This window comes from Siphateles boraxobius, unplaced genomic scaffold, assembly GCF_051911475.1.
Source record: "Siphateles boraxobius isolate OS27281-9 unplaced genomic scaffold, OSU_SipBor_1 55, whole genome shotgun sequence".
NCBI lineage: Eukaryota > Metazoa > Chordata > Actinopteri > Cypriniformes > Leuciscidae > Siphateles > Siphateles boraxobius.
Window position 1 is genome coordinate 10,402,017 of NW_027509181.1, and position 25,565 is coordinate 10,427,581.

At 40.2% G+C, this 25,565-nt stretch overlaps 1 protein-coding gene across 1 annotated transcript in view; it reads right to left on the minus strand.

Moving 5' to 3' along the window:
* Window positions 1-20,088, minus strand: part of ace (angiotensin I converting enzyme (peptidyl-dipeptidase A) 1) — a 42,708-nt gene extending 22,620 nt beyond the window's left edge. Inside the window, exons 1-6 of the mRNA XM_077206155.1 lie at window positions 19,756-20,088; window positions 7,238-7,408; window positions 7,068-7,155; window positions 3,249-3,392; window positions 2,964-3,155; window positions 1,461-1,558 (exon numbers count right to left, since the gene is read on the minus strand). Coding sequence (XP_077062270.1) covers window positions 1,461-1,558; window positions 2,964-3,155; window positions 3,249-3,392; window positions 7,068-7,155; window positions 7,238-7,408; window positions 19,756-19,965 — 903 coding nt within the window. The 5' untranslated portion in view covers window positions 19,966-20,088. The remainder of the gene's footprint in view (window positions 1-1,460; window positions 1,559-2,963; window positions 3,156-3,248; window positions 3,393-7,067; window positions 7,156-7,237; window positions 7,409-19,755) is intronic.
* Window positions 20,089-25,565: the final 5,477 nt, after the last annotated feature.

Sequence of the window (25,565 nt, forward strand, 5' to 3'; positions counted from 1 at the left end):
TCCGATGACCCCTTTAACTCTTCGGGGTCGCCGATCACGCCGGCGTGATCAAGTTACATGACCAGTTTAAGACGTCGAAGCATAAAAACAAAGTCACGTTGAGCGCTGCCGTCCACTTCTGTCGAAAGTGCTGGCTTGAAATTCTATATTACTTTTTGTTTTGTGTTGATAGACCAAGTAAAAACGGAGATATGATCATTTAAACTTTATATAAAAAAATACTGACGCGTTCGTAAAAGAACGCAAGATGGGATGCGACAGGCGTTGCATTTATTCTAATAACTTCGTCGGTTTTTGTCATAAAACAAAACGGAGAAAAATGTATGAATCTGCTGACTCTGCTATTCAGGCTGCACATTTTAGGGAATGGAGGAGGAGCCAACTGAGCTAAGACGCAAAATTGAAAGGCAGAGGATTTACGGAGTTGATAAAGATAGATATATATACGTTATATATATAGAGAGAGATTATTGCTAGTTTTTGGAAGAGTTTGAGTAGATTTTGAGAGTAGTTTAGGAGTAGTGTAGATAGTTTAGGTAGTTTAGGAGTAGTTTAGGTAGTTTAGGAGTAGATTTAGCTAAACTGTTTTGAGGAGAGGCACAGATAAAAAATAAAAATAAAAAACACCTGATATTTGCTGTAAATAGTTGTATGTATAATTTGATTTTGTGTTCATTTTACCTATTGTATGGTATATTTGCACTATTGAGGAACCCCTCTTACTCAAGGAATGAAATCCCTGTAATGTAGATATCTGTGTAATTGTACATGAATTGTTTTGTAGAGTTTCTAAGCAAAAAAGAAAAGAAAAAACGCCTATTGCCACACCTGCTTTTTGCTGCATATAGTTTAATTTTATCTCAATTTTAAATTTTTTATGTTGTATTTGCACTATTTGCGAACCCTCATACTCTGGGAATGCAAGGCCTTAAATATAGCTCTCTGAATAATTGTGTGCACAACATTTTTTAAAAAGTGGCTGAGCTAAAAAGAAAGAAAAAAAGCCTATGGCTACACACGCTTTTTTTTGTAAATCATATTTTTTTTGTATATAGGTTGATTATATCTGAATTGTACCTGTATATGTTGACATTTACAACTTGTGTTTACATTTTAAACCTTTTAAAATGCTTCATTGAGCATGTTTGTGTTTTTTGTAGTAGAAAAGCTATAATTTTTCTATTCGGATTTTGTGTTTTTTGTGTGATTTTGGGTCCAGTATGTTGATAGAGTACATCAAAGTGAAAAAATAATTGTCTGATCATATAGGTGATGTTGTACTGAAAAAAATTATACCAAACATTGGTATGGTAAACATTTTTTTATGTTGCAAAATTTAAAAAAAATAAAAGTACTCAACAACGGCCAAAATAGCCCAAGACTCCGAAGGGTTAACACTCACTAGAGGGCTCAGGTATTATCTATTATCAAGTCATTGAGATATAGCTCTGTTAGCTTACTTTAGCAATCATGGTGTCTGTCACATCTACATTGGGTTTGTCAGGAAAAGGGACCATCATGTTGTAGACGTTGTTCCACGTTTGTGACCACATGTTGCCTAACAGAAACCAATCACAATGAGAACATCACCTTGAGTCTCTTAAACACTTATTGTTGTAAATGATGAAAAATGTGTTTTACACATAATTCTTAGGCCTGGTTTCACATATAATTCTTAGGCCTGGTTTCACAGACAGGGTTTAGATTAAGCAGGCCTTAGTTAAATTAGGACATTTACATGTAAGTACCTTTTATAAATTTGCCTTAGAAAAAACACATTACTGGTTGTTCATCTTGAGACAAAACAGTGGTACTGACATATTTTAAGATGTCAGTGCAAGTTGCTTTCAGTTAAAACAGCTCAAACATGCATTTTAGTCTGGCACTAGTTTAAACCTTTTCTGTGAAACCGGGGGTTAATGTCTTTTTCTGTCGAAGCGGGCGATTTCTGGCCAGAATAAGATACAAATATGGACGGCATTTTATGCTGTATGTCAAAAGTCTGGCTTTGTGAAACTAGATGTGTAATTACAGTAATAATAAAAAATCTTTATTCTTGTAAATAAAAAGTGCTTAATTGTATTAAATATGCACTTGTAGTGTACTTCAAATATTAAAAGTATATCTAAAAAAATATATATTTGCAGGTTATAAAATACAAATTAAATAAAAGGCCACTTAAGTGTAATTAAAGAGAGAACACTTTCATTAAGTACACTTTTTACACTTTGTAATAATGTCACTTTGTTACTGAAATACACCTATTTTGATGTAGTGACAAGCATACAAAAGTACATTAATGTACTTGATTATATAACTTGATTAACTATTGTGTTGATGTTACATTTAAAGTTAATATTTTTAAATATACTAAAGTGCAACGTTTCAATAGAAATGGCAATAAAGTACGTTTTAGTTTGCCATAAATGTGTGGTATTGCACTTACCCATATTTCAAAGACTATGGAAGTAATAATAAAATTACATAAAGTCCTAATTAAGTGTTTTAAGAAAGCACCGTAAGGTTCAACTAATTGTATTTCATATAAATTTAAGCTAGCCTTCATTTTTACTTATTTTTAAATAGCAAGCAATTAATTTTGATTAAAATAAAAAAATGCTGCAAAACATTTTTCTCTTACTTAGTATGTTTGTCTTGTTTCCAGTCAAAATATTAAAAAATTCTTAATCAAGATGCATTTACTAGATGAGTAAATGCCATAAGATATTTTTGTTTTACATTTTACTGCTTCAGAAAATGCATATTGATTCAAGAATTTTTAGATATTTAGACTGAAAACAAGACAAAAATACTAAGAAAAGCATTTTTTGCAGTGTACATCCAGTTCACACTTAAGTATATTATTTTGAAGTATAATATATTAAAAAAAGTATGCTAAAGTTTACTTTTTCACAAGGGATAGTCTTTAAAAATTCGTATTTTTCTCAATCAATCGAACTCACCCAGGAGGTGGGCAGGGATGGGACCCTTGAGGTTGATGTATTTAGGACCGTAGTAGTCGTAGAGTTTTCGGCGGACAAAGGCGTGCAGGTTTTTGTAGAGAGGTTCCAGCTGTTTAAACAGATACTCTAAGTCTTGCTTGAAGTCTGGAGATTCGTACCAGGAACGCCAGTATTCTCCTGTATCTTCAAAGCCTGAGAAAATCCGATAAAAAGAACATGGGAGTTAGATCTTACTTTCTTTATCTTTCTCCCCCCTCAGTTCATCCAAAATAATGACTCGCTTACCATCCATCCGAGATGCCTTGTTGCTGAGCTCCACAAACTCAGGGTAGAGGGATCTGAGTGGAACCCCTGAGGAGTTGTGCCAGCCTTCCCAGGCATACAGAAGCCTCTTATAGCTTCTTGACGTAGCCATGATTTCTGTAAGCTCTAAAAGACACATAAATAGCGTAAATGCATAATAAGTAATACTAACTGAACAGTAAAACATGTTCTGAGTCTTGCAAATGAGCCCCAGAAACCCAGCGTTTGTTTACAACAGTGTTCCGGATTTGTGCGGCTCACGGAAGCTAAATCAGTTCTGTTTCTCAGGAAAACACCTTGAACGGAAGCATTTAGGAGCAAAGGATACAAAACATGTTGACTTTGGATCTTATAGCAGAATCACTTAAGTGGCAAGAGTTGATGGACATCAGCTAGGCTAGATAGTGTTGTGTGTTCATACTTCGTCAGAATAACTTGTTTGTGGCTTTTTTGGTGTAAGTGCATTTGGAGAAGGGAAACAGCACACATCCGTTGCACTTATATGCATGCATGGTCACATTAATGAAATTCTGTTAGAACTTTATCAAAGAAACAATTAACAGATATTTTTTTTGGTTTTGAATATTTATCCTTGGTTTATAATATTTATATAAATACACTTGCCTTGCCTTGCCTTATCATAGTGTTACATGTGATATGGATGTAATGGTTCACTCTTCAGATAAATGCCTTTTAGGTTAGGCTAAATAATTCAAATCCAACATTTTGTTCATTAGGCAAAAAACATAAACCAAACACTGCTAATTTTAACTTTAAACATTTTGTAAAGTTAAATGTTGAGAATACTGCAAGTGGTGGGGATTTTTCAGCGATTCTTTCTGCAGGTTGCATCTTTATACCAGTAGGTCACGATTGGTTTTGGTTCATGGTTATGTTTTATGTCTTTTATTTTGAAATTCTCTTTGACGTTTCCAGATTTCTTCTCATGTGACTTCCTTGCCCTCATGTGATCATGTCTTGTGCTTCTTTTGTCTCAAGCCTGGTTCACACGGGACGATTTTAAAATTGTCGGCCGATTTTCCAAACCTGAGAGACCTCACACACGGCGATAAAAAATCACGGGTCTAACAGTTTTGGTCGTACAGTGGCTGCGCACCACACGGCAAAATCAACACATCACACACGAACCGATTTGACTCCCGAGCATTCCCAGGTCAGACGGAAAATCTCGCAAAATCCCTCGAGATTAAACTTGACTTCAGAGTAAACAATCATGGCGGACGAAGAGGATGCAGTGGCAAAAGTTTGTAGTTTGTTTTTAACCGAAAAAAAACGTTATCAAAAGAAAAGGCGATGGTCAAAGAAGTGGAGACAACGCGAGCATGGACAGCTGTTTTGATCAAGGGGGTAATCCATCACCCGGAAGTTGAAGCCTCGCGGGGGCCGCCATTGTAGCAGAACTTCACCTGCTGTTAGCATTCCATTGACTCCCATTCATATTGGCGTCACTTTGACAGCGAATAACTTTACATCTGAGGCGTCCAAAGACTTCATTTGTCCATTATTTATTTCTAAATAAACACGACACTGTATAAAAGGCTCCAGTACTTTGTATATTACGTTATGGCCCAGTAGAAGCCGTTTTTGTTAAAAACAGGCTAACGATTGTGTCATAACCACGCGACTTTATGTCGCGCAATAGAGACATTACCGTATAGACAAGAGGAGAAGCTCGCAGGCAATCGGGGGGACGTCCCGTCAAGGGAGAAGCCCATAGATAATGAGTCCATAAAAGCAACGGGACAAAATATTTCAACAACGTTTTTGGGGAATTGGAAATAATTCGGTATGTGATAAGTGAATACATATGAAGTGATTAACGTTGGCAATTTTCACGCACAGCTACTAGAAGATTTACGTCTGTCAGACAGGTTGCTCACGTCATCAAGCTTAGTTTGAGTCGGTTTGAGTCTGCGCGTCAGGAACGGAAGTGCTCAAAAATCGCTAAAAATGGGCTTCAACTGTCTCAACTGAGTTCCAATGAGATGGCTCTGTCCACTTCTTATACTGTCTATGGTTTTGATTTTGTTTCCCGGTGCTTCCTCTACGCCTCGTCACCTCGCTTTCTGATTGGCTACACGCCACAGTCCACAGGCTGCGTACTCGTTTGTCCCCGGCAAGGGTGTAGTACCAAATTTTGGGCCCTGGGTACAAACCATCTAGCTGGGCCCCCCGCCACGTACTTTTTATTTGAGCGCGGCGACTCCTCCAACGGGGGGGGGGGGGTGGTGAGAGAGAGACGGAGACGGACTTTTGATTTGAGCGCGGCGACTTCTCCAACGAGGGGGGGGGGGGTGGGGGTTGAGAGAGAGACGGAGACGGACTTTTGATTTGAACGCGGCGACTTCTCCAACGGCGGGGGGGAGGGGGGGTGAGAGAGAGACGGAGACGGACTTTTGATTTGAGCGCGGCGACTTCTCCAACGGGGGGGTGGGGGGGGGGCTGAGAGAGAGACGGAGAAGGACTTTCGATTTGAGCGCGGCGACTTCTCCAACGGGGGGGGGGTTGGACGGACTTTTGACTTAAGCTCGGCGTCTTCTAAGGGCCCCCCCCCCTGCCTCGGGCCCTGGGTACTCGGTACCCTTTTTCCCGCTGCTACCACGCCCCTGGTCCCCGGGGAAAATCACACACGAGGAGAAATCGGGCCAAAAAAATCCAACATGTTGCATATCCCCGATTTGAGATCGGAGCGGTCCCGGCGTCCTTCCGAGCAGACGAGAGCACTCTTAGCACATCACACACGGCAGGAATATCTGATCAGATTATTTTACCATAATCGGAGCAGATTGTCGGAAGGGGTAAATCTGGGCTAAAATCGGCCTAATTATCCTGCCGTGTGAACCAGGCTTTATGTGTCATGTTATGTTTGGTTGATTATCTTTATTGTTCACAGGTGTTTCTTGTTGGTCTTGCTGTATAAGTAGTCCTCATGTTTCCATTGTATCTTGTATGAAGATGTATGAAGATGAGCTTACAATGAAGTTACTTTCAATCCAAGCAACTTTCTTGTTGGTCAATGCCCATTGTGAAATATGCATGAGAAAATATTTTACCCTCATGCAGAATTCATCCTCTGTGCATTCCCCCATGGACATTTTTTTTAAGTTATATTTTTGGGCTTTTTTACCTTTATTTAGATATAGGAGGACAGACAGGAAAAAACTGGGAGACAAAATATGGGAATTGGATCGGAAAAGGACCTCGAGTCAGAACTCGAACTCGGGTCGCCCGAAGTGCAACCGCACCAAATGTCAAAGTACTTGCACATGCGAGTGGCTCTGACCAAAACAAAAAGTCCTTCAGAAACAAAACAAAAAGCTATATTTATGTGTGAGTCATTGTATCATGCACTACTGTGTGTTGCTTAGAGATTTTGTTGGCTGAACAAAAATGAATGTTACTTCATTTTAACATATTGTTTATTGTTAACTGTTGTGTATAAGCAATATCACACTTCAAATAAGGCTGTTTAGGCTGAATATTCTAAATATTACATTTTAAAGCTGCAGAATTGTCCTTTGTAGCATTTTAACAATATTCTTCATTTAAAAGCTAATCTTTCTGCAAAGGTGTCTTTGCCACTTTTGTATACTGGGTTGTGTTTTATGTTCTTTGTTTCACCTCTTTAACCATCTTTAGCTTGATTCTCACGCTCATCTAAAACATAATTCTTTGGCTGGATTGCAAGCACTTGTTTTTTCTTTTGAGTATACATGAATTTTCACCTTCACTTTGACCTTTACTGACACACATCAACAAAGTGTTGGGAGTGTTTCTCACCAGGCTCCAAAGACCAGCATTCCTCTGGAGTGGGACACACCTTTGCAGTTGAGTAGATGCTGTCCATCTGGCTCAGAATGGTATTGTACTGGGAAAACAAAGAGAGCGATCACAGCAAAACACAATCTTGATGCTTTCCTCCACAGCTTCAGTGGTGCATGTCAACTCACCCTCTCTCTCTCTGCGGTTGGGAGATTGGCCGGTCCCAGAACATTGATCTTTTTGATGATTTTCTTCAGGTCTGGATTAGTGAAGGTCTCCAAGAGAGAGTCAGAGAATGTAGCCTTTGCTTTTAGACCCCATGCCTCTGTGAATGCCTGTTCCTCCAATGATGCAGACACCTGGAGGAACAAGTGAAGAGAGTCTGAATATTCCATGCAAAATGGGTCCAATCATTATTAATGAGACAGACTCTTTTTGTAAATCTGAAAAATCAATTGTTTTTCACGTAAATATAATGAATATTTCTCATTTAAAGTCACTTAAAGTTTTCATGATTTAATGAAATTTACTGAAATGAAACTGAGCATGTTAATTTTATTTTCACACGTATTAACCTACAAAATGTCCCCACAAAGATGTAAATTTCTGAAATCTACGGAGCCCCTAAAGGGACACGGTGAAAAAATATATAAGATGGGAGGAAAGATTATTTGCCAATGCTTTTACATTCCCTCGCAAATGTTTTGCATTCCCTGAGAAACTTTGCATTCACTCGCAAAGAACAAAAGTTGCGAGAGACTATTAAAGCATTGACTTATTGATGATTTTTCCTCCCATCTAATTTTTTCCCCCACCACCATGTCCCCTTAGGGGCTCTGTAGAAATCTTTGTCCTTGTGGGGACATTGTTTGGTCCCCAAGAGGAAAACTTATAAATCATACTAAGTGATGTTTTTTGAAAATCTAAAAATGCAGAAAGTTTTCTCTGATGGGTTGGTTTAGGATTAGGGGATAGAATACACACTTTGTACAGTATACAAATAATTATGTCTATGGAATGGCCCCATAAAACATGAAGTGAAGGAAATTTCAGACCGCTTCAAACCATTAAGTTGTTAAATAGAATTAAACAATTTTCACCCCCTCTCCTCCAATGAATCAACCAGGTTCTGGTATGTAACCCCCTCTTTTCAAGATAATCAATCCTGATAGATAAAATCACGTAAGAAAATCAAGAATGACAGATTACAGAGCGAATGCAATTTGTTGATGCATTGCATATATTTCAGAAAATAATAGCATGTGTGCTAAAGTACAGTAATATGTTATGCTTTTGTGGGAGAAATGTGTCATATTCCCATATCTCGTTCCATCCCCACGATTTTCTGTTCTCTCAGTGCAATCTTTCTTAATAATCATTTCTGGCTCTTGCTCAATACTGGAGTTTCTTTCTGTCTTGTTATGTTTTCAATAAGAGCTTGGATTGCTTTTGCAGCCATAAGGGATATAAATGGGGTAGCACCATCCATCAATTTATCCTTTGAATCCTGACAGGAACTCATTTCTTCTTGTGAAAGCACCTGAAACAATTCAGGCTGAGGTATAAAGCACCTGCTAGCTGCTAGCACCTGCTGTCATAAAAACAGTTGTGTGTCTGTTTTGGTCATGTTAGACATCACTGAGCTGAGAATGTGGTCAGCTTGTCAGGGACGACGACTTCTCAAACTCTGTGTATTTTAAGATACTGTGGGGTGAGGATATAGAGGTGAAGTTGGATGTTTTTCCAAGCGTTGAGCTTCCTAACAGGATTTCAGAGCTTCATGATTTACATGTTACTAAAAGGGATAGTTCACCCAAAATTTCCTTCTAAACTATGCACTGCTTTTTTCTGCAGAACACAAAATAAAATATTTTGAAGAATGCTGTTATCCAAACCGTTTTATTGACAACTATTGTATAGACAAAAAAAAAAATCATTCATAAAGTTGTACAATGACATGAAGGTGGGCAAATGATAACAGAAATACATTTTGTGGGTCAACTATCTCTTTAAGACAAATATTCATTACGTTTTTTAATGCATTGGTGGAGTTTACTGAAGTTCATTATAAATGGACATTCCATGAACCATGACTAATAAACAAACATGTATTCAGAGTGTACAGTCTATTCAAAAACAATGCTTCATGAGTTGTGAATGTGATTTTGCATCCAAATTTAATGTGGTGAGATAAAAAAACAATGGTGTACTACAAAATTAAACAACGGAATTGTCCTCATGAGCTAGCGTGCAAAAAGAAGCATACCAGAGTTGGTTAGTCGATTCACATACAAATGATTCAAATGACTCACAAATAACCGGTTTGAAAGAGTCTGATGAATACACTAAATGAACTTAAGAAATCAAGATCTAATTCAGTTCCTGAACTGTATTTAATTTATTATTTTGCTGTACATTATAAGCCATTTTTCATTGCATGCCAAAAAAGATTTTATAGCAGTGAAAAATTCAGATATTTTTTTATTGTATATATGTAACGGAGGCCAGCTGTGCAAGTAAACCTCACTCCCCTGATCTCAGGAGGAGCTCTAGCGACTGACGCTACAGATTGTGGTCTTTAGCCTCCTTGTTAGAGCACCCGCCTCCCACACAGAGCGGGTTACATATATATTATGGTAACTTAACAAATTAACATGATTTAATGTAGCATGTTTTCTTTTTTTAATGTTAAAATCCAGTAAACTTTTAGTGTACATTCTTTCTAAAGGTTTATTGTTTCCTGGTCTTGGGTGCGTCATGCTTTTTTGAAGTTTTACCGTGTCCCGCTGTGAACTGTCTGACCCCAGCATCCCTTTTCTGTTATGATAACCGCAGGGCACATTGGCCCTGTCAAAGCCAGTGAACTCATTAGTTCATGGGGTCATGCCTTTGTTGACCTGAGTGGAGATGAGCTCCCTTCCACAGTTTCTTTTCCTCCATCACTGATTAACAAGCTGGTGACATCTGTATTTATCTCTATTATCTTATATCCTTCACTTGCTTGTTCACACTCCGTTTTCCTCAGAGATAAAGACTGCTAGCTTCTTGTTTTTCCACCTCTTCTTCCAAGGTCCCATTTGTTCTGTTCAAGGCTTGACATAAAAACGTAAGATAATAACTTGTGACTGACACCATCAAAAGGGTGACAAGCTTTAGAGCTCAGTCATGTGCACTTGGCTCTGAATCATCCATGCAAACCTCCCTAAACACTCTCTCTTGTCAGCAGATGTTTGATGGGTATGGAATGTGAGTTTTCACAGCAGATTGCACGCGTTTTCCACCTCATTTTGTCCTTGAAGTATCCAAACAGTTGTTAAAGATGCCTGTGTGTCAGTGTGTGTGCTTTTTAGAGCCTATTTTAAAGATTCTGTCTGATCTGATGCACCGACTAGCCTCGCTCAATACAGAAATGAAATGATGGGCTACACATGGTCACTTTGCCACAGAAGGTGCGCGGTGAAAGCAAGTGCCTCTAATGTAGGGGGGCGGGGGGGATGGGCAAGGAAAGCGGATTTGTAGAATGTGCTGCATGAACAATGCAGACTCAAGGGACATTGACATAAAGCATTTACATAAACAATTATGTTTTTTTTTTTTTTTATCTGGCACAAATCAGATATTTGGCATTAAATGTGGTTCAGCTGCACACTTTAAATAATAATAAAAACAGTGGCTATGTAAATATCACAAAAATAAAGTTCTTTACCACCAGTTTTCCCTGTTATACATTTGAGGGTGTTCTGAAATTCTGACGAGAAGATTTTACCTATCAGATTTTGCTACCAACACTATATTTCCATTGTTTTAAGGGTAGGTTTAGTGTATACTGTAGATGTTAATAAAGCCTCAAACCACATGAATATGATGCTGGTAGCACAATCTTATAGGTAGCATTTTTCGCTACTGAATTGTGCTACCTACTGTTTTAATGGGAGTTAACAAAATCTGAGCGGGTAGCTCAGTCAGAACAGGGGCGTTATATAATGAAAGAATACATTCTCTCCAAATCAAAACACAGGCGAAGAAGAAGCAGATACATTGCTGATGCACATGTAAAATAACATGTTCACCAAACATTAAACGGTATTCAAATAAAAACAGACTCACATTACCTAATGAAATGTTGACCCAGGACGAGTTATAGGACTGTGTTGATGGACTCGATCTACTCCATCTACGTTTTGGATCCGATCCGGACAAAATCTTTGACAATAAACGCGAGTTTCTCAGCTTTATGTTGCTAAATGTTGCTTTTTTTTTATAAAACCTTATGAAAAAAATAATGCATGAAGCTTGAAAACAAAGTTTTTGTTCTTTTAAAGCAGAGGCCCTGTTCTTTCTTTTCATATATTGCATGTTCAGATATTCATACGCAATATTATGGTGACCATTAAAGTTTTGTAAAAAAAAAAAAAAAGTTATCAAAATTGCTGGCGATTGCTAGCAACTTAAAAAAATGCTGGTATGGAAAGAGTTAAAAGTAAAAAATAAAAATAAGAAAATTACCATCATATTCTATTCTTCCCCATGCCAATGTTTATGCATCCCTGTTAAATATTTTTAAAATTATCAACAGAAAAGCTCATTTGAAACATTTACGCACCTAATTCTGCAAAAATAAGGTTTTATCATAATAATGTAATGCAGGAATTTCGACTCATATATGCATTTTATTTGCTTAAAACTAATCTTTATGACTATCATCTTGGATGCTGCCATGTTTGCTTGACATCATGCACAGCATCAAAGTTCATTTGGAGTTGGGGCTTTTGGCAAGAGTTTCCAATTACGAAGTCCAAGTTCAAGTGGCATACTGTTGCACTTTTTCAAGCTGCTTGGTAGTTTAAAATTCCAATTTTCTCCCCTTTTCCCCTTGCTTTATTCTAAATCCCTGCAGTCCTCAACATCAGCATATGCTACATTAAAATAACCTCCACGTTTATCTGCTGAACGCACACCACCAAGATGCCTATACGGTCACGCTGAATGTGAAAACAAAAATCCCTGCTCCAGCAACCATGACCGGGTGTCCTGTGACCGCGCTCTCTGTGGAATGAGTGCGACGGGTGTGTTGCTTTCATACAATGCTGCTTTATCTTCATACGCAGTCAGAGAGAGCCTTGCTCACAGCAACAACCTGCCTGCCGCCTTCAATAGAGATGCCCGAAACGGAGGCTCTTTGATCAACTCGTTTGATGTGTCTGAAATAATAGACATCACACCAGGCATTGCTCAGGTACTACACAGCTTTCTATAGACTTTTTTGTTGAGGTTTCGCTCAGATGTTGAGCAGTGAGTGTGGTGCCAGCATCAATTTGAAAAACTGTGAGTGAGTGTTGAGACAGCTGTAAAATAGTGTTGAGACAGCTGTCTGAAGGAGGCTTGTGTATGTGTGGGAAGAGCAATGGTGACCACCTCGTCTCTGCATTTATCACAATGGCATTCATTGTTAGCTCACATTAGCTTAGTTCCATTAAATAATCTTAAGAGATAAAACTTTGGTAACACTTTATTCTAAGGTGAAGTAATTACACATTACTACATGTACTTACTAATAACAGTAATTTATGCATAATTACTACAAATAACTAACCCTAAGCCTAAGGCCATGTGTCCACCAAAGCGTTTTTAGCCAGCTGAAAACGCTAGACGCTCTGTTGAAAACGCTAGACGCTCTGCTGAAAACGCCTAGCTGTGGGCGTGTGTCCACCAAAGCGTTTTTTCACGCTGCTGGCGTATAATTCCAATCGTTTTCAATGGGAGTGCCGAGTTTTTAGAACGCCAAGAGCGTAACGAGGCGCAGAGCGTGTATTTAACGCTCAAGCGCTGAGCGCCCAACGTTTTTTACTGGTTGCCGAGAGTTGAAAAATGTTCAACTTTGGGTAAAACGCTGCGCTCATCACTGTCACTTTTTACCCAGCCGTCCAATCACAGTGGAGGAGGGGCGGGACAAATACCACACCGACCAACTGTCATAAGATTCTTTCTGTACAATGAGGTCAACCAGCAGAGCTAATCGAACAAAATGGATGAAAAATTAATTTTTAGTATGAAACAAAATTATATGCGAAATCAGTTACAATTAAACTGTGCTGCGGATATTCTGTATCATAGCAACGAAATGTCTCAACCGAAAAAAAATACAGCGCTGCCAAAACGCTCTCAAGCGCCCACAGCTAGGCGTATTGTCACGGTTCATTGATTCACTGACTCTTTCTCGCACTGTTTGTGTATGTGCGTGAGTATGGGTGTGGTCGCAAATCAGCCAATGATTGTCATCAGCGCCATCTGATTCTGGATAGCGATCTCTATTTATACCTTGGTCTTTCGTCTTGTGTTTGTCAGATCGTTGTTGGATGTATCCCTGTGCTGTATGGTCTTCGTCTGGTGTTCCCGTTCCTGTTTGGAGTCCTGTTGAGTTACTTTCTGCCTTCGGTCGGGTTGAGTTACTGTCTGCCTGCCGTCGTGTTGAGTTCCTGTCTGCCTGCTGTCATCGGAGGATTCTGTCTCATGAGAACCCCGGAACTTAGCGAATTCCTTTCTAGGAACGCCACAAGGATGGACCAGCAGGAAGAAAATCTAGCCCTGAATTGTTGTGCCGTGCAAGCCTTAGTAGAGCAGGTGACGAGCTCACCCAGCGCTAACAAAAACAACTAGCGACTCCCACTGCGCCACCTGCACCGCCGACTCTCCCCACGCCCTCTTCAACCAACCATCAGCCTGAGCCAAGATTACCTGCCCCTGAGAGGTATAACGGTGAGCCACAGTTTTGCAGAGCATTCCTAACGAAGTGTTCCATGTTTAATGTTCCATGAATAAGGATCCATGCTGTTCCTCGTTCCAAACACTCTCAGCAGAGATGAAGAGGGTTTTCGATCGGGCGGTGGCGGGGAGAGAGGCTGCACGTCGCTTAGCCGATCTTCCCCGGGAGAACCAATCAGTCGCCGACTACTCGATCAAGTTCCGTACGCTCGCCGTAGAGTGTCACTGGAACGAGGAAGCGCAGTGGAACATGTTCCTGCATGGGCTAGCTGACCGTATCCAGAAGGAGATCTACGCCCTGGATCTCTCGAAGGATCTCAACGGACTGATCAAGCTGGCCCTGCAGGGGAATGCCCGCTTACAGAGGGTGGAATAGCATTCCCGAAGGACCCTGATTCCGGAGACCTTCGGACCCTCTCGAGCCAGTGGCGGTGATACGGTCAGCCACACCTTCGATCACGAGCCCATGCAGGTGGGTAGTGCTCGGCTCTCACGGGAGGAAAAAGAAAGACGGAGATCCCGGGGGTTATGCCTCTACTGCGGAGGTACCGGTCATTTCATCAACACCTGCCCCGTAAAAGATCGGGCTCGGCAGTAAGCAGGAGGCTACTGTCAGGTGGGATCTCCACCAGCAAGACCTCCTCCACTCTCCTCCCGGTGAGACTGCAATTGGCAACCAGATTCTACAACTGTCAAGCACTTCTGGATTCTGGGGCCGAGGGGAATTTCATGGATTTATCTTTAGCACGTAAGCTGCAAATTCCCATCACACCACTCACGAATCCCATTTCCGTCAACACACTCAATGGACAAGAACTACCAGTCATTACACTCACCACGGATCATCTGACACTCATAACCTCAGGCAAGCACACAGAGGAACTTTCATTTCTACTACTGGACTCTCCTCATACTCCGGTGGTCCTCGGTCATCCCTAGCTCACCCGGCACAATCCCAGGGTTGACTGGGGCCACACCTCTGTGTATGCTTGGAGCACCCAATGTTATGCGTCTTGTTTAATGTCTGCCTGTTCTTCGGTGTCCAGTTCTGTCTTGCAGGAGGAGTCGGTGAATCTGTCTAACATGCCCGCGAAGTATCTCGACCTGAAGGGAGTGTTCAGTAAGTCTCGGGCTGCTTTTCTTCCTCCTCACTGTCCCTACGACTGTGCTATAGATCTTATACCAGGTACGTCTCCGCCTAAAGGCAAGTTATACTCACTTTCTGTCCCAGAAAGGGAGGCCATGGAAAAATACATTTCTGATTCTCTAGCTTCCGAATTAAGTCGTCCTTCCTCTTCTCCGCCGGGGGCTGGGTTCTTTTTTGTCGGTAAGAAGGACAGGTCTCTGCGACCGTGTATTGACTACCGAGGGTTGAATAACATCAGGGTAAAGAATACTTATCCTTTGCCGTTTATGTCTTTAGCCTTCGAGCGGTTGCAGGGAGCCTCCGTCTTCACAAAATTGGATTTACGCAATGCATATCATTTGGTTCGCATCAGGAAGGGGGTTGAATGGAAAACCACCTTTAACACTCCCAGGGGCCATTTTGAATATTTGGTCATGCCGTTCGGGCTGTCCAACTCCCCAGGGGTTTTCCAGGCACTCATCAATGACGTTCTGATAGATATGGTAGACCAGTTCATATATGTCTACCTGGATGACACATTGATTTTTTCTTCTTCTCTCCAGGAACACGTTCAGCACGTCAGACGAGTGCTTCAGAGGTTGCTAGAGAATGGGCTTTTTGTCAGGGCGGAGAAATGCGCTTTTCATGCACAGTCTGTTCCTTTCTTAGGTTACATCATCTCGTCTGAGGGAGTGCGCATGAATCCTGACAAGGTTAAGGCTGTGATGGATTGGCCAAGCCCAGATTCCCATAAGGCCCTACAGAGGTTTCTGGGGTTTGCCAATTTCTCTCGGCGTTTTATTCGCAATTTCAGCCAACTAGCTGCTCCTCTGACTGCCTTAACCTCGCCCAGAACAACGTTCAGGTGGTCCGATACAGCCAAGGCTGTATTCGCTAACCTCAAGAGCCGCTTCAGTTCTGCTCCCATCTTGATTGCCCCAGATTCATCACGTCAGTTCGTGGTGGAGGTCGACGCGTCAGAGGTGGGGTTAGGTGCAATTCTTTCCCAGCACTCTTCCACAGTCAACAAGATGCACCCTTGCGCGTTTTTGTCCCATCGTTTATCGCCTGCTGAACGTAACTATGACATTGGTAACAGAGAGTTGTTGGCAGTCAAGTTAGTGCTGGAGGAGTGGCATTATTGGTTAGAAGGGTTGGGGGTGCCTTTTATCGTTTGGACCGATCACAAGAACCTGGAATATATTAGATCTGCCAAAAGATTCAACTCCAGGCAGGCTCGTTGGGCACTTTTTTTTGGTCGTTTTGATTTTTCACTCTCGTACCGCCCGGGGTCTAAGAACATCAAACCCCATTCTTTATCTCGTATTTTTGACCAATCCGAACGCCCAGTTACTCCCGAGTGTATTTTACCCGAGACACTATTTATCTCCACACTCACATGGGAGGTCAATACGAAGGTCAGGACTGCCGTAGAAGGGGTAATGCCTCCGCCCGGTTGCCCACCGAGTCGATTGTTTGTGCCAGAGGGGGTTCGGTCCGACGTCATTCGATGAGTCACTGTTCCAGCATAGCATGTCATCCAGGGGTAAACCGCACTAGTTTTTTGGTCAAGCAACAGTTCTGGTGGCCGTTAACGGCTCGCGACATTCGGAGTTTTGTTTTGGCTTGCTCGGTTTGTGCCACTAGTAGGACTTCCAATCGACCCCCAGATGGGTTACTCCAACCGCTGTCTGTCCCTTCGAGACCCTGGTCCCATATATATCACCCTCCCAGGGCAAGACGGTCGTTTTTACCGTAGTGGACCGGTTCTCGAAGGCGGCTCATTTTATTCCCTTGCCCAAATTACCATCTGCCAAGGAGACAGCGGTGGCTTTCTTAGATCATGTTTTTCGTCTACATGGCATCACAACTGACGTGGTCTCGGACAGGGGTTCCCAATTTGTGTCCAAATTTTGGCAGGAGTTTTGTAGATTACTGAGAGCGACTGTCAGTCTATCTTCGGGTTACCATCCCCAAAGCAATGGGCAAACCGAGAGAGCCAACCAAGATTTGGAGAGGGTGTTGCGATGTTTGATGTCTAAGAATCCTTCCTCCTGGAGTCAGCAACTCTCATTGGTGGAGTACGCACACAACTCATTACCAGTGTCATCTATGGGCCTATCTCCGTTTGAGTGTAGCTTAGGGTACCAGCCACCAGTTTTTTTCTAGCCTGGAATCCGAAGTCGCGGTCCCCTCCGCTCATGCCTTCGTCCAGAGGTGCCACCGCACATGGACGAGAGCCCATGAGACTCTGCTCCAGGTGGGGGCAAGCACCAAGGCTAAAGCCGATCGCCACCGGTCTAGGCCTCCCGTACACGTCGTAGGTCAAAAAGTGTGGTTTTCTATCAAGAACATTCCGCTCCGCTCCGTGTCTAATAAACTAGCTCCCAAATTCATTGGCCAATTTACTGTCACCAAGATCATTAGTCAGGTGACAGTCCGCCTCAAACTTCCTCCTGCGTACAGGAGAATTCACCAACGCTTTGGTGGACACACGGCTTGAGAGTGTTTTGGCATCACAGCGTTTTTTCAGTTGAGACGCTTCGTTTCTATGATACAGAATATCTGCAGCACAGTTTACTTGTAAATGATTTCGCAGATAATTTGATTGGATGGCTGGGTAAAAAGTAACAGTGATGAGCGCTGCGTTTTACCCAAAATTGAATATTCTTCAACTCTCGGCGACCAGTAAAAAACGCTGGGTGATCAGCACTTCAGCGTGAAAAAAACGCTCACCGCCTCATTATGCTCATGGCGTTTTAAAAACACGGCGCTCCCATTGAAAACAACAGAAAAAATATGCTAGCCGCGTGAAAAAACGCTTTGGTGGACACACGACCTAACAGTAACTCTATAGTAAGTCCATACATAATTGATATTACTCAGTACTTATTTTAGTGAGTAACAATGTAACTACGTCATCTTAATATAAAGTGGAACCACAACTTTTAAAAATTAACATTATTTAAGTTCACTAAATGCTTTAGAAGTATTTTTCAGTGTTAGTTTATATTGACTAATGTAGTAAACTAATGCTGAAAAATGGAGCCTCTTTGTAAAGTGTTACCATTTTTATCGGTATCACTGATATTCGATAATTAATTAATTTTACATTTTAAAAAAAAATGCTGCCTTATTTTTTAAGTACAATCAGCTTGGATGTTTTTCATTTCAACTTAAATTTCATCAAACTGAAATTGTTAACTTGTTTTAATGAGTTAAAGCAGCACCAAGTAACTTTTCCTCTGCGGTCACCCTACAGGTTGGAAGCGGAATTGTCCATTACCGCTGTCGTAAATAATTTAGCCTACCGCAGCCTACTGTCGCACGCGCACGCACGCACATGCTCTCTGTTTATCCAGCACCGGCTTTGGAATCAACAATGGCCACAGACAAGGTAGAGTATGATACATGATTTTATGAAAGTATGATGTATTACGACATCACAAACGAGCGATTGTAGCAATTGTAACGCTTGCAATTGTAAAGCAAGTCAAACGAGTAGTTTTCTTATGTCTCATTAGAACTACAAAAACGCGACCCGATCTGGCAATCTTACATAGTGTGGATATATCAGATAAAGGGTCGCAAAGCTGTGGCATAAGTGCATTTCACCATTCAACCACTGAAACGATTTTGGAAACATTATTTTAAGGTAAAAAATCTTACTTAGTGCTGCTTTAAAGCAATGTAAAACATATGTTGTCATAACTTATTGATCATATAATTTTTTTTTTTTACATATATAACCTTGGCCATCATCTAACACTTGCTAAAATTTGATTTTTAATAGCACTGACAATTTAAAAACACTGTTAGATATAATCTTAGACAAAACTCAAAATTAGTATCCGTTTTTCATACCGTATTGTAATGTTGTTAAATTCTCTTGCAGCATTTACAATTGATTTTTGTTTTTCAAATCAACAGTTTCTTGGTTATCAGCAGTAACATTGTCCATAAAATAATTATTGGCCTTTCGGAATATCATAAATCATAAAAATGATCTGATAGCATTGCATAACATGACTTTTACACTATGGAATGCACAACACTTAACATCCCACAGGAAAGAAAATCCCAAATGAGTTTTTAGCTTTTCAATTGGTTCTCCTTGAAAGCATTGATATTGAACAGAGAGCAAATGGAGACTTTTGTGTAAGTCTTCTCAGATTCTTCTTTTGAGAAAAATTTCTTAATAGAGTTTCTTCTGAAACTCAGTCTTGTGCTCAAACTCCAAACCAAAGAGATCTCAACAACTCAACTGTCTCTCCTCAAATTCTTCAAAGGCCATGTTTTAAGCTACGCTAACCACCATCATTTTCATTTAATTCTCTATCCTCTTACTTCATTTTATCTACAATTATCTAATTTAGTCTATTTTCTGAGACAAAGTTGCTCATTCCTAAGCTCTGAAAGAGCAGCAAAATGATGACACGTGGGATTATTGTAATGATTAGTCATGTCATTTAATTAACTCAACTGTTACACTTTTACAGAATGCTACTAAGTAAACTCAATTCTTGGTCCTACCCTATAGTGAAACTTTACAATAGTCCATAATATGATCATAATATGAATAATAAAACCCATTGGAAGACAAAAATATGTGTTATAACAGGCTGTCCGAACTCCGAAGAGCTGTTGAAATGGCACATTCAACAGTCTCATATGCAAAAAAAGGACTTCCAGCAGAACCATACAACCTAAATTCATGGAAGTCAGTCTTGAATTATATTACATCAAGTTTGGCAGTTGTACCCTGTCAGACTATATAAGCAATGTTTCTGGATGTCTGTCAAACACATTGACTGTTACCTGCAGCTTGGAATTGTGGTCAGTCAGGTTTGTGTTGTAGTTCCAGCTGGCCTCTGTGCTGAAGTAAAAGACCTCCTCGGCGGTTGAGTTGTAGTCGCTCACGAACCTCTTAGCCCCTTCTTCTGTCATAGGATAATTCTCCGGGATCCACTCGGGTTTCAGAGCCGTGCTCGTGCTGATGAGAGTCAGCAGCACCACTGCCCGGTGCATAATGGACTACAGCTGTGATGTGAGGAATGGGAAAAGTGCCGGAATCAAAGTTGCTGGATGCTCCCGTCAAGTGTGTGTTTCCTATCTCTGTCCTTCTCTTCCTCTTCCCCCTGTTAATCAGGCACAGAACAATCCCAGTCAGCTCTTTTAAGTGCCAGTTTAACCCAACCCACCCGCTCTCTAGGAGGATAGACACAGTTCCTCTTATTCTCTCTTTCTGTCCCTCCTACTTTCCCCTTTCCCCTTCCTCCTCTCTCCCAGCCTCTCACTCTACCTGTCTCTTCTACTAGACACTGATTGAAGGAAAAATCGTTTCTTAATATCTCAGTTGTTTCTCCAAGACAGCAATGAGATTCTCAGATCCTAGTAATTCTGCATGCTTTTCAGTAAACTTATTAACAGTGACTTCTTAACAGTATATGTTGAGGTTTCCCAAGATCCCAAAGTCTGCAATTCAAAATTCTTTATATTAACATTTTGTCTAAACAAATGATCATTTCGTTTTTGGGTTTGCATTGTCAGCAATTATCTCATTCATATGTGTCTATTTTTTATTAAAGTGATATTTACTTTTATTGCATTTGCAAAAACAACAACAACAACAACGCAAAGGTGAGTAAATTAAGACCACAAAATGTCATGTTCACTGGTGAAAAAAGAAGTGTGCTTAGTGGAATATGCACTTGTAGTATTTATACGCTGATTTCACACAGCCGCCATTTTGAAATCGTAAGCGAGGCTCCGGTGGGAAGAACCCCGGAAGTAAAGATAAACAACAATGCCTTGGACTACCAACCTGAAGCTTCGGCCGCGATTTACACTATTGGATGTTAATATTCAATATAGGATATGTATATAGTTCGTTCCTGCTTCTTTTTTTTTACTTTCTGAAAAAAAGAAAATATTTATAAACAAATTTCACTGTATATAGTCTAAAGTATGAAAGAAATGTATGCACATTTTTAGAATAACTAATTTTTACATTAAACACAACAATACGCCATCGCATTCGCGACTCTCCTATGATTAAAGACGACACTTCCGGTTTTCTTCCCACCGGAGCCTCGCTTTCGATTTCAAATAACGGCTGCGTGAAATCAGCGTATAGGGTCCAATTCTCACAATAAAATAAAATAAAAATAAAAATAGACTTTTAACTATGACTTTTGCCTCAAAAACTCCTAATTACTGCTTACTAATAGTTAGTAAGGTAGTTTTTAAGTTTAGGTACTGGGTAGGATTAAGGGATGTAGAATATGGTCATACAGAATGCATTAATATGTGCTTTATAAATACTAATAAACTGTCAATATCCTATGTAATAAGCAACTGCACCTTAAACTAAAGTGTTACAAAAAGTTTTCATTTAAAGTACATTTTAAATGTATGTTTTAATAATCTTTTGTCATGCTTACACATATATTAATGTGTTGACTAACATACTAAAGTACCTGTCATTTGATATTACATTTAAAGTTAAAATGTGTTAAATGTATTAAAGTTCAACTTAATCATTACAAATGTATTTAAAATATGACACAAGTTTGAATGGAAATTACATTAAAGTATGTATTTTTGTTTACATAAATGTTTATCAGAACATTCAGCAGTACCATATTTCAAAAACAACAGAATTATGAAATCACATAAAAAGACATACTTGAGTCGCACTTACGTGGGTCAAAAATTAACTCTTAAATGTAACTGTCACATTTAACTGTCCCGGTTTTCACGGGTCAGTCTCAAACAAGGAGAGCAAGGAAGGAAGGTGGAGACAAGGAACTAAGTGCAAAATATTTTGCAAAACAAACAAAACCAAACAGGAATAGCCTTCGAGTGAAAACTAACACAGCAAACACTAGGGCTTATATACACTGGAAACAAATAGATTAACAAGACAGAACAGTTTCTAACTAGATCAAACTAAACATAAAAGTCCAAACAAAAAACAACAAACATGACAGAACCTCCAATTTAAGGACAGGCTTCCAGATGCTCCACAAAACAAAGAGTCCAAGAGGGGGATGGAGCGGATGCGGAGAAAGAAGGAGGGATGGAGGACCCGGCCTGTGATACGGAAGTGGACCCGGCTGGAAGCCCAGGTGCAGCAGGGAGCGAGGCCGGAGCCCGAGTCTAGCAGAGAAGGAAGCCAAGGTGGAGCCAGAGACTAGGGACTTTTACACCGGAAGAACCTTTTCATAGTTCCTGAAACTATTGGTGGAAGTACCCGTTTTTTGCCGTGTTCTCACTGCAGGAACTAGGAACGATTTTAGTTCTTGGAACTCCTTTTGATGGAACTAATTTAGCTCCTACTTCAGAGTAGGGTCTAGACCAGTCCTATAGGAACTACCAGTGACGTTAGTGTACTGTATGCTGTTGTACGCTGATTGGCCAGCACGAAACACCATCACCAGCCATTTTTATTTAAAAAAAGCTGTGTAAACACAGATTATATAGCCTATATATTTACTCCTGAAATAACTCTACGAACATGGAAAACAGTGTGATAGATGGGCCTCTTAATCTTTACGCTATAAGGAGAAAATCCAGCGGAACTTTGAGGGGACCAAGCCAAACATGATTATGTATTTTTGCTCAGCTAGCAACACTGGACATCAACTACCTGGTATATACGTTAATAACTGTTCATATACTGTCTTTCTATGTATAACAGTTCAATCTAATAACGTATTGGACAGGACTGTTAGACAGATTGTAAACTAATGAACACAGGGAATGTGTGCTCAGACTCTGGCATTCTCAGTTCCGTCAAAATAAAATTCCGCCACGTCGTCAAAATAAAAGTCACACCAACAAGCGCTGCTTACTTCACTTCAGAGTTCCTGGCGGTGCAAATGCAACCAGGACAATTTTCCTAAGGGAACCATTAGTTCTCAGAGACCCACCATGCTGGCTAGTTCCTAGAACAAATTTCCTAGAACTACCAGGTGTGAAAGCCCCTTATAAGGCAGGTCTAGCAGAGCGAGGAACTAAGGCGGAGCCAGAGACCAAGGCTGTGTTCAGTATTTTATCCAACAGCCCAAGCATACAGGCCTACAGGCCTACAGACTGGTGGGTAAAACAAAATTGTAAGGAAAAAACTAAAATAAATCAGCTGTATTGCAGATTCCAAGTGATCAAGGGCTAAGAGCGTTCCATTTAAACTCATTTAACGGTATTTAACGGTTACGCCAGTATTGGGCACTCATGCAACGTAAGCAATGACTTACATCAGAGTGAAGTTTGCAAGGGAAAGGCATTAAAAATTGGATTTAAACGCAGTCTTAAACGCAGCCAGTTCTAGCAGAGCACAGAACCAAGGTGGAGGAAGCCAGGGCGGATCCAGAGACCACGGTGGAGCTGGCAGAGATAGAGCTGGCAAGATGGAGACAACGGTGGAGCCAGCGATGATGGGGAAACATGGCGGAACAGGACACCAATGTGGATCCGATGAGCGCCAAGGCGGAGCCGGAAGCCGCAGGAGTGCCAGTCGAGAAGGGAGCAAAGAGAGTTCAGGTTTGGCCTCAGTTAAATTTATTTAATGTAAATTTAAAGTATAATAAATTTTTCATTTAATTGCATAATTGTGTCTGCGAACATTCAAACATAAGTATATTATTTTTAAGTATATTGTTTCCATGATAAGTCTTTTTTTAAAGGATACTAAAGTGTACTTTCTTTTTTTACCAAAGGTTTCCTCAATTATAATTTCTGCAGTAAAGAAAACATATATGGCTTATTATTTTTTGAAGAATGAAATATTACTGTATTGCTCCTGTTTCTGTTCTAGACGACCTGGCAGACTGAGGCATTAAGCATAGCTGCCAAGCTCTGGCTCTTCAATCACTGTTCAATCAGTGATTCTTTGGAGAGAAGGAGAAAATTGCTTTCTGTTCACTAAGGAGGTAAATCTTTAAGTGATAGATAAGAGAAACAGGTGGGTGCATGTCATAAAATCTTCTTGCACTAAAAATACACTAAAAATAATAAATAAAACTATGATTACATTTGCAATGTTGCACAAAGAGCTCTGAAAAAGCCTTTTCTTAGATTAGAGAATGTCAAGTATTTTAATATTTATACAAACTGAAACCTTTTCCTGTGGTCCACTATAGCAAAGTCATATAAGGCAGGTCAGTCGTCTTGGAAGCCATCTTGGCAATGTCCAGCTAAGGAGCTTTTTTTTTTTTTTAAACAAAAATTTTTTTTAGGAAATTGTAAATAAAACAACGATAATTGGAGTATGTTTTACAAGAAAATACGTTTTCAGTCTTTCTATTTCAAAATTTAACTTTTAATTAGTAATGTGCCGATTCTTTGTATTCATTTACTAACAATTGAGAATTGTTTCTACATTTCTACAGACCCCAATTCTAAATGAGCAGTGTACAGTATTCTGACAAAACATAACAATTATTATATTATTAGAGGGCTCTTTAAAAATCATTGATAATCACTAGTGAAAAGCTAATGAAGTTTCTGTCACACCAGGGCTTGGACACAATGAAAGGAGAGTCAGATGAACAATTAACAGGTACATTTATTGTTAGACACAATCCAATGAAGAGCAGGAGAATCAATAACAATAGAATCTTTGAATGAGTATGCAGTTGATAACTGGGTTTGTCTTACAGGGAGTCAAGGCACACACACACACACACACACACACACACACACACACACACACACACACACACACACACACACACACACACACACACAAGGGAGTAGACGAGACAATGAGACGACTTGGATGTGACTTGAGACAGGATAACAGGGTTGGCAGAAGATCACAGAGGTTTACGGATATTTCAGGAGCTAATATTATTGTTATTGTTTATTGCACATATTTAATTAATTAATATCTTGAGCTAACTTTGAGAGCTCAAGGATTTTTTTCCCAGGTTGGTCCAGTAAATGCACATGTGCATCTACAGTACTTGCAATTGGCTCTTTTCAACTCAAAAATGGGACTTTCATTCCAACAGCCGCCATATTGGTTGCTGGGATTACTCCCATTCAAATTTCTACAAGAGGTCCGTCTCTGCTTTATACTGTCTCTGACTATTGGAAACTGTCTCTCAGCATTGGAATGGAGGTTGTGGCATTGCATTCCATTGCTAATGCATTGGTTCAGCTTTAACAATATTGGTCTGAACTTGGCAATGCAGTTCCTGCAATGATATACATGCAGGAACACATAAAGATGGGGAGATTGTACTTCACAATCTGGGGGTCACAGTCACAACAAACAGTTCATTCCTTCATGTGACTTGGAGAACAATTCTCTGTGTGTTGGGAAAGGAGAGGTGCCATAGGTGCCATCCAGCTGAGAATACTGGAGAATCTGTCCATAATCCTTGAGCAAACGATGTCATCCTCCTGGAATTTATGTGCTGTGTGCCTTTTTGAGAGGGCGGCTTAGAGCAGCTTATGGTGTCATGGCCAAGGTTATTCACTGACTGAGCTAATGACTGCTCCTAAAATTCTGCACTGCATGACCTCTAGTGATGCTTTTTTTCTTTTCTTTTCTTTTCTTTTTTTTTTTGATCAAGGAAATCAAAAACTGTGAAAAATGAGGAAAACAGCATGGTCCTTTA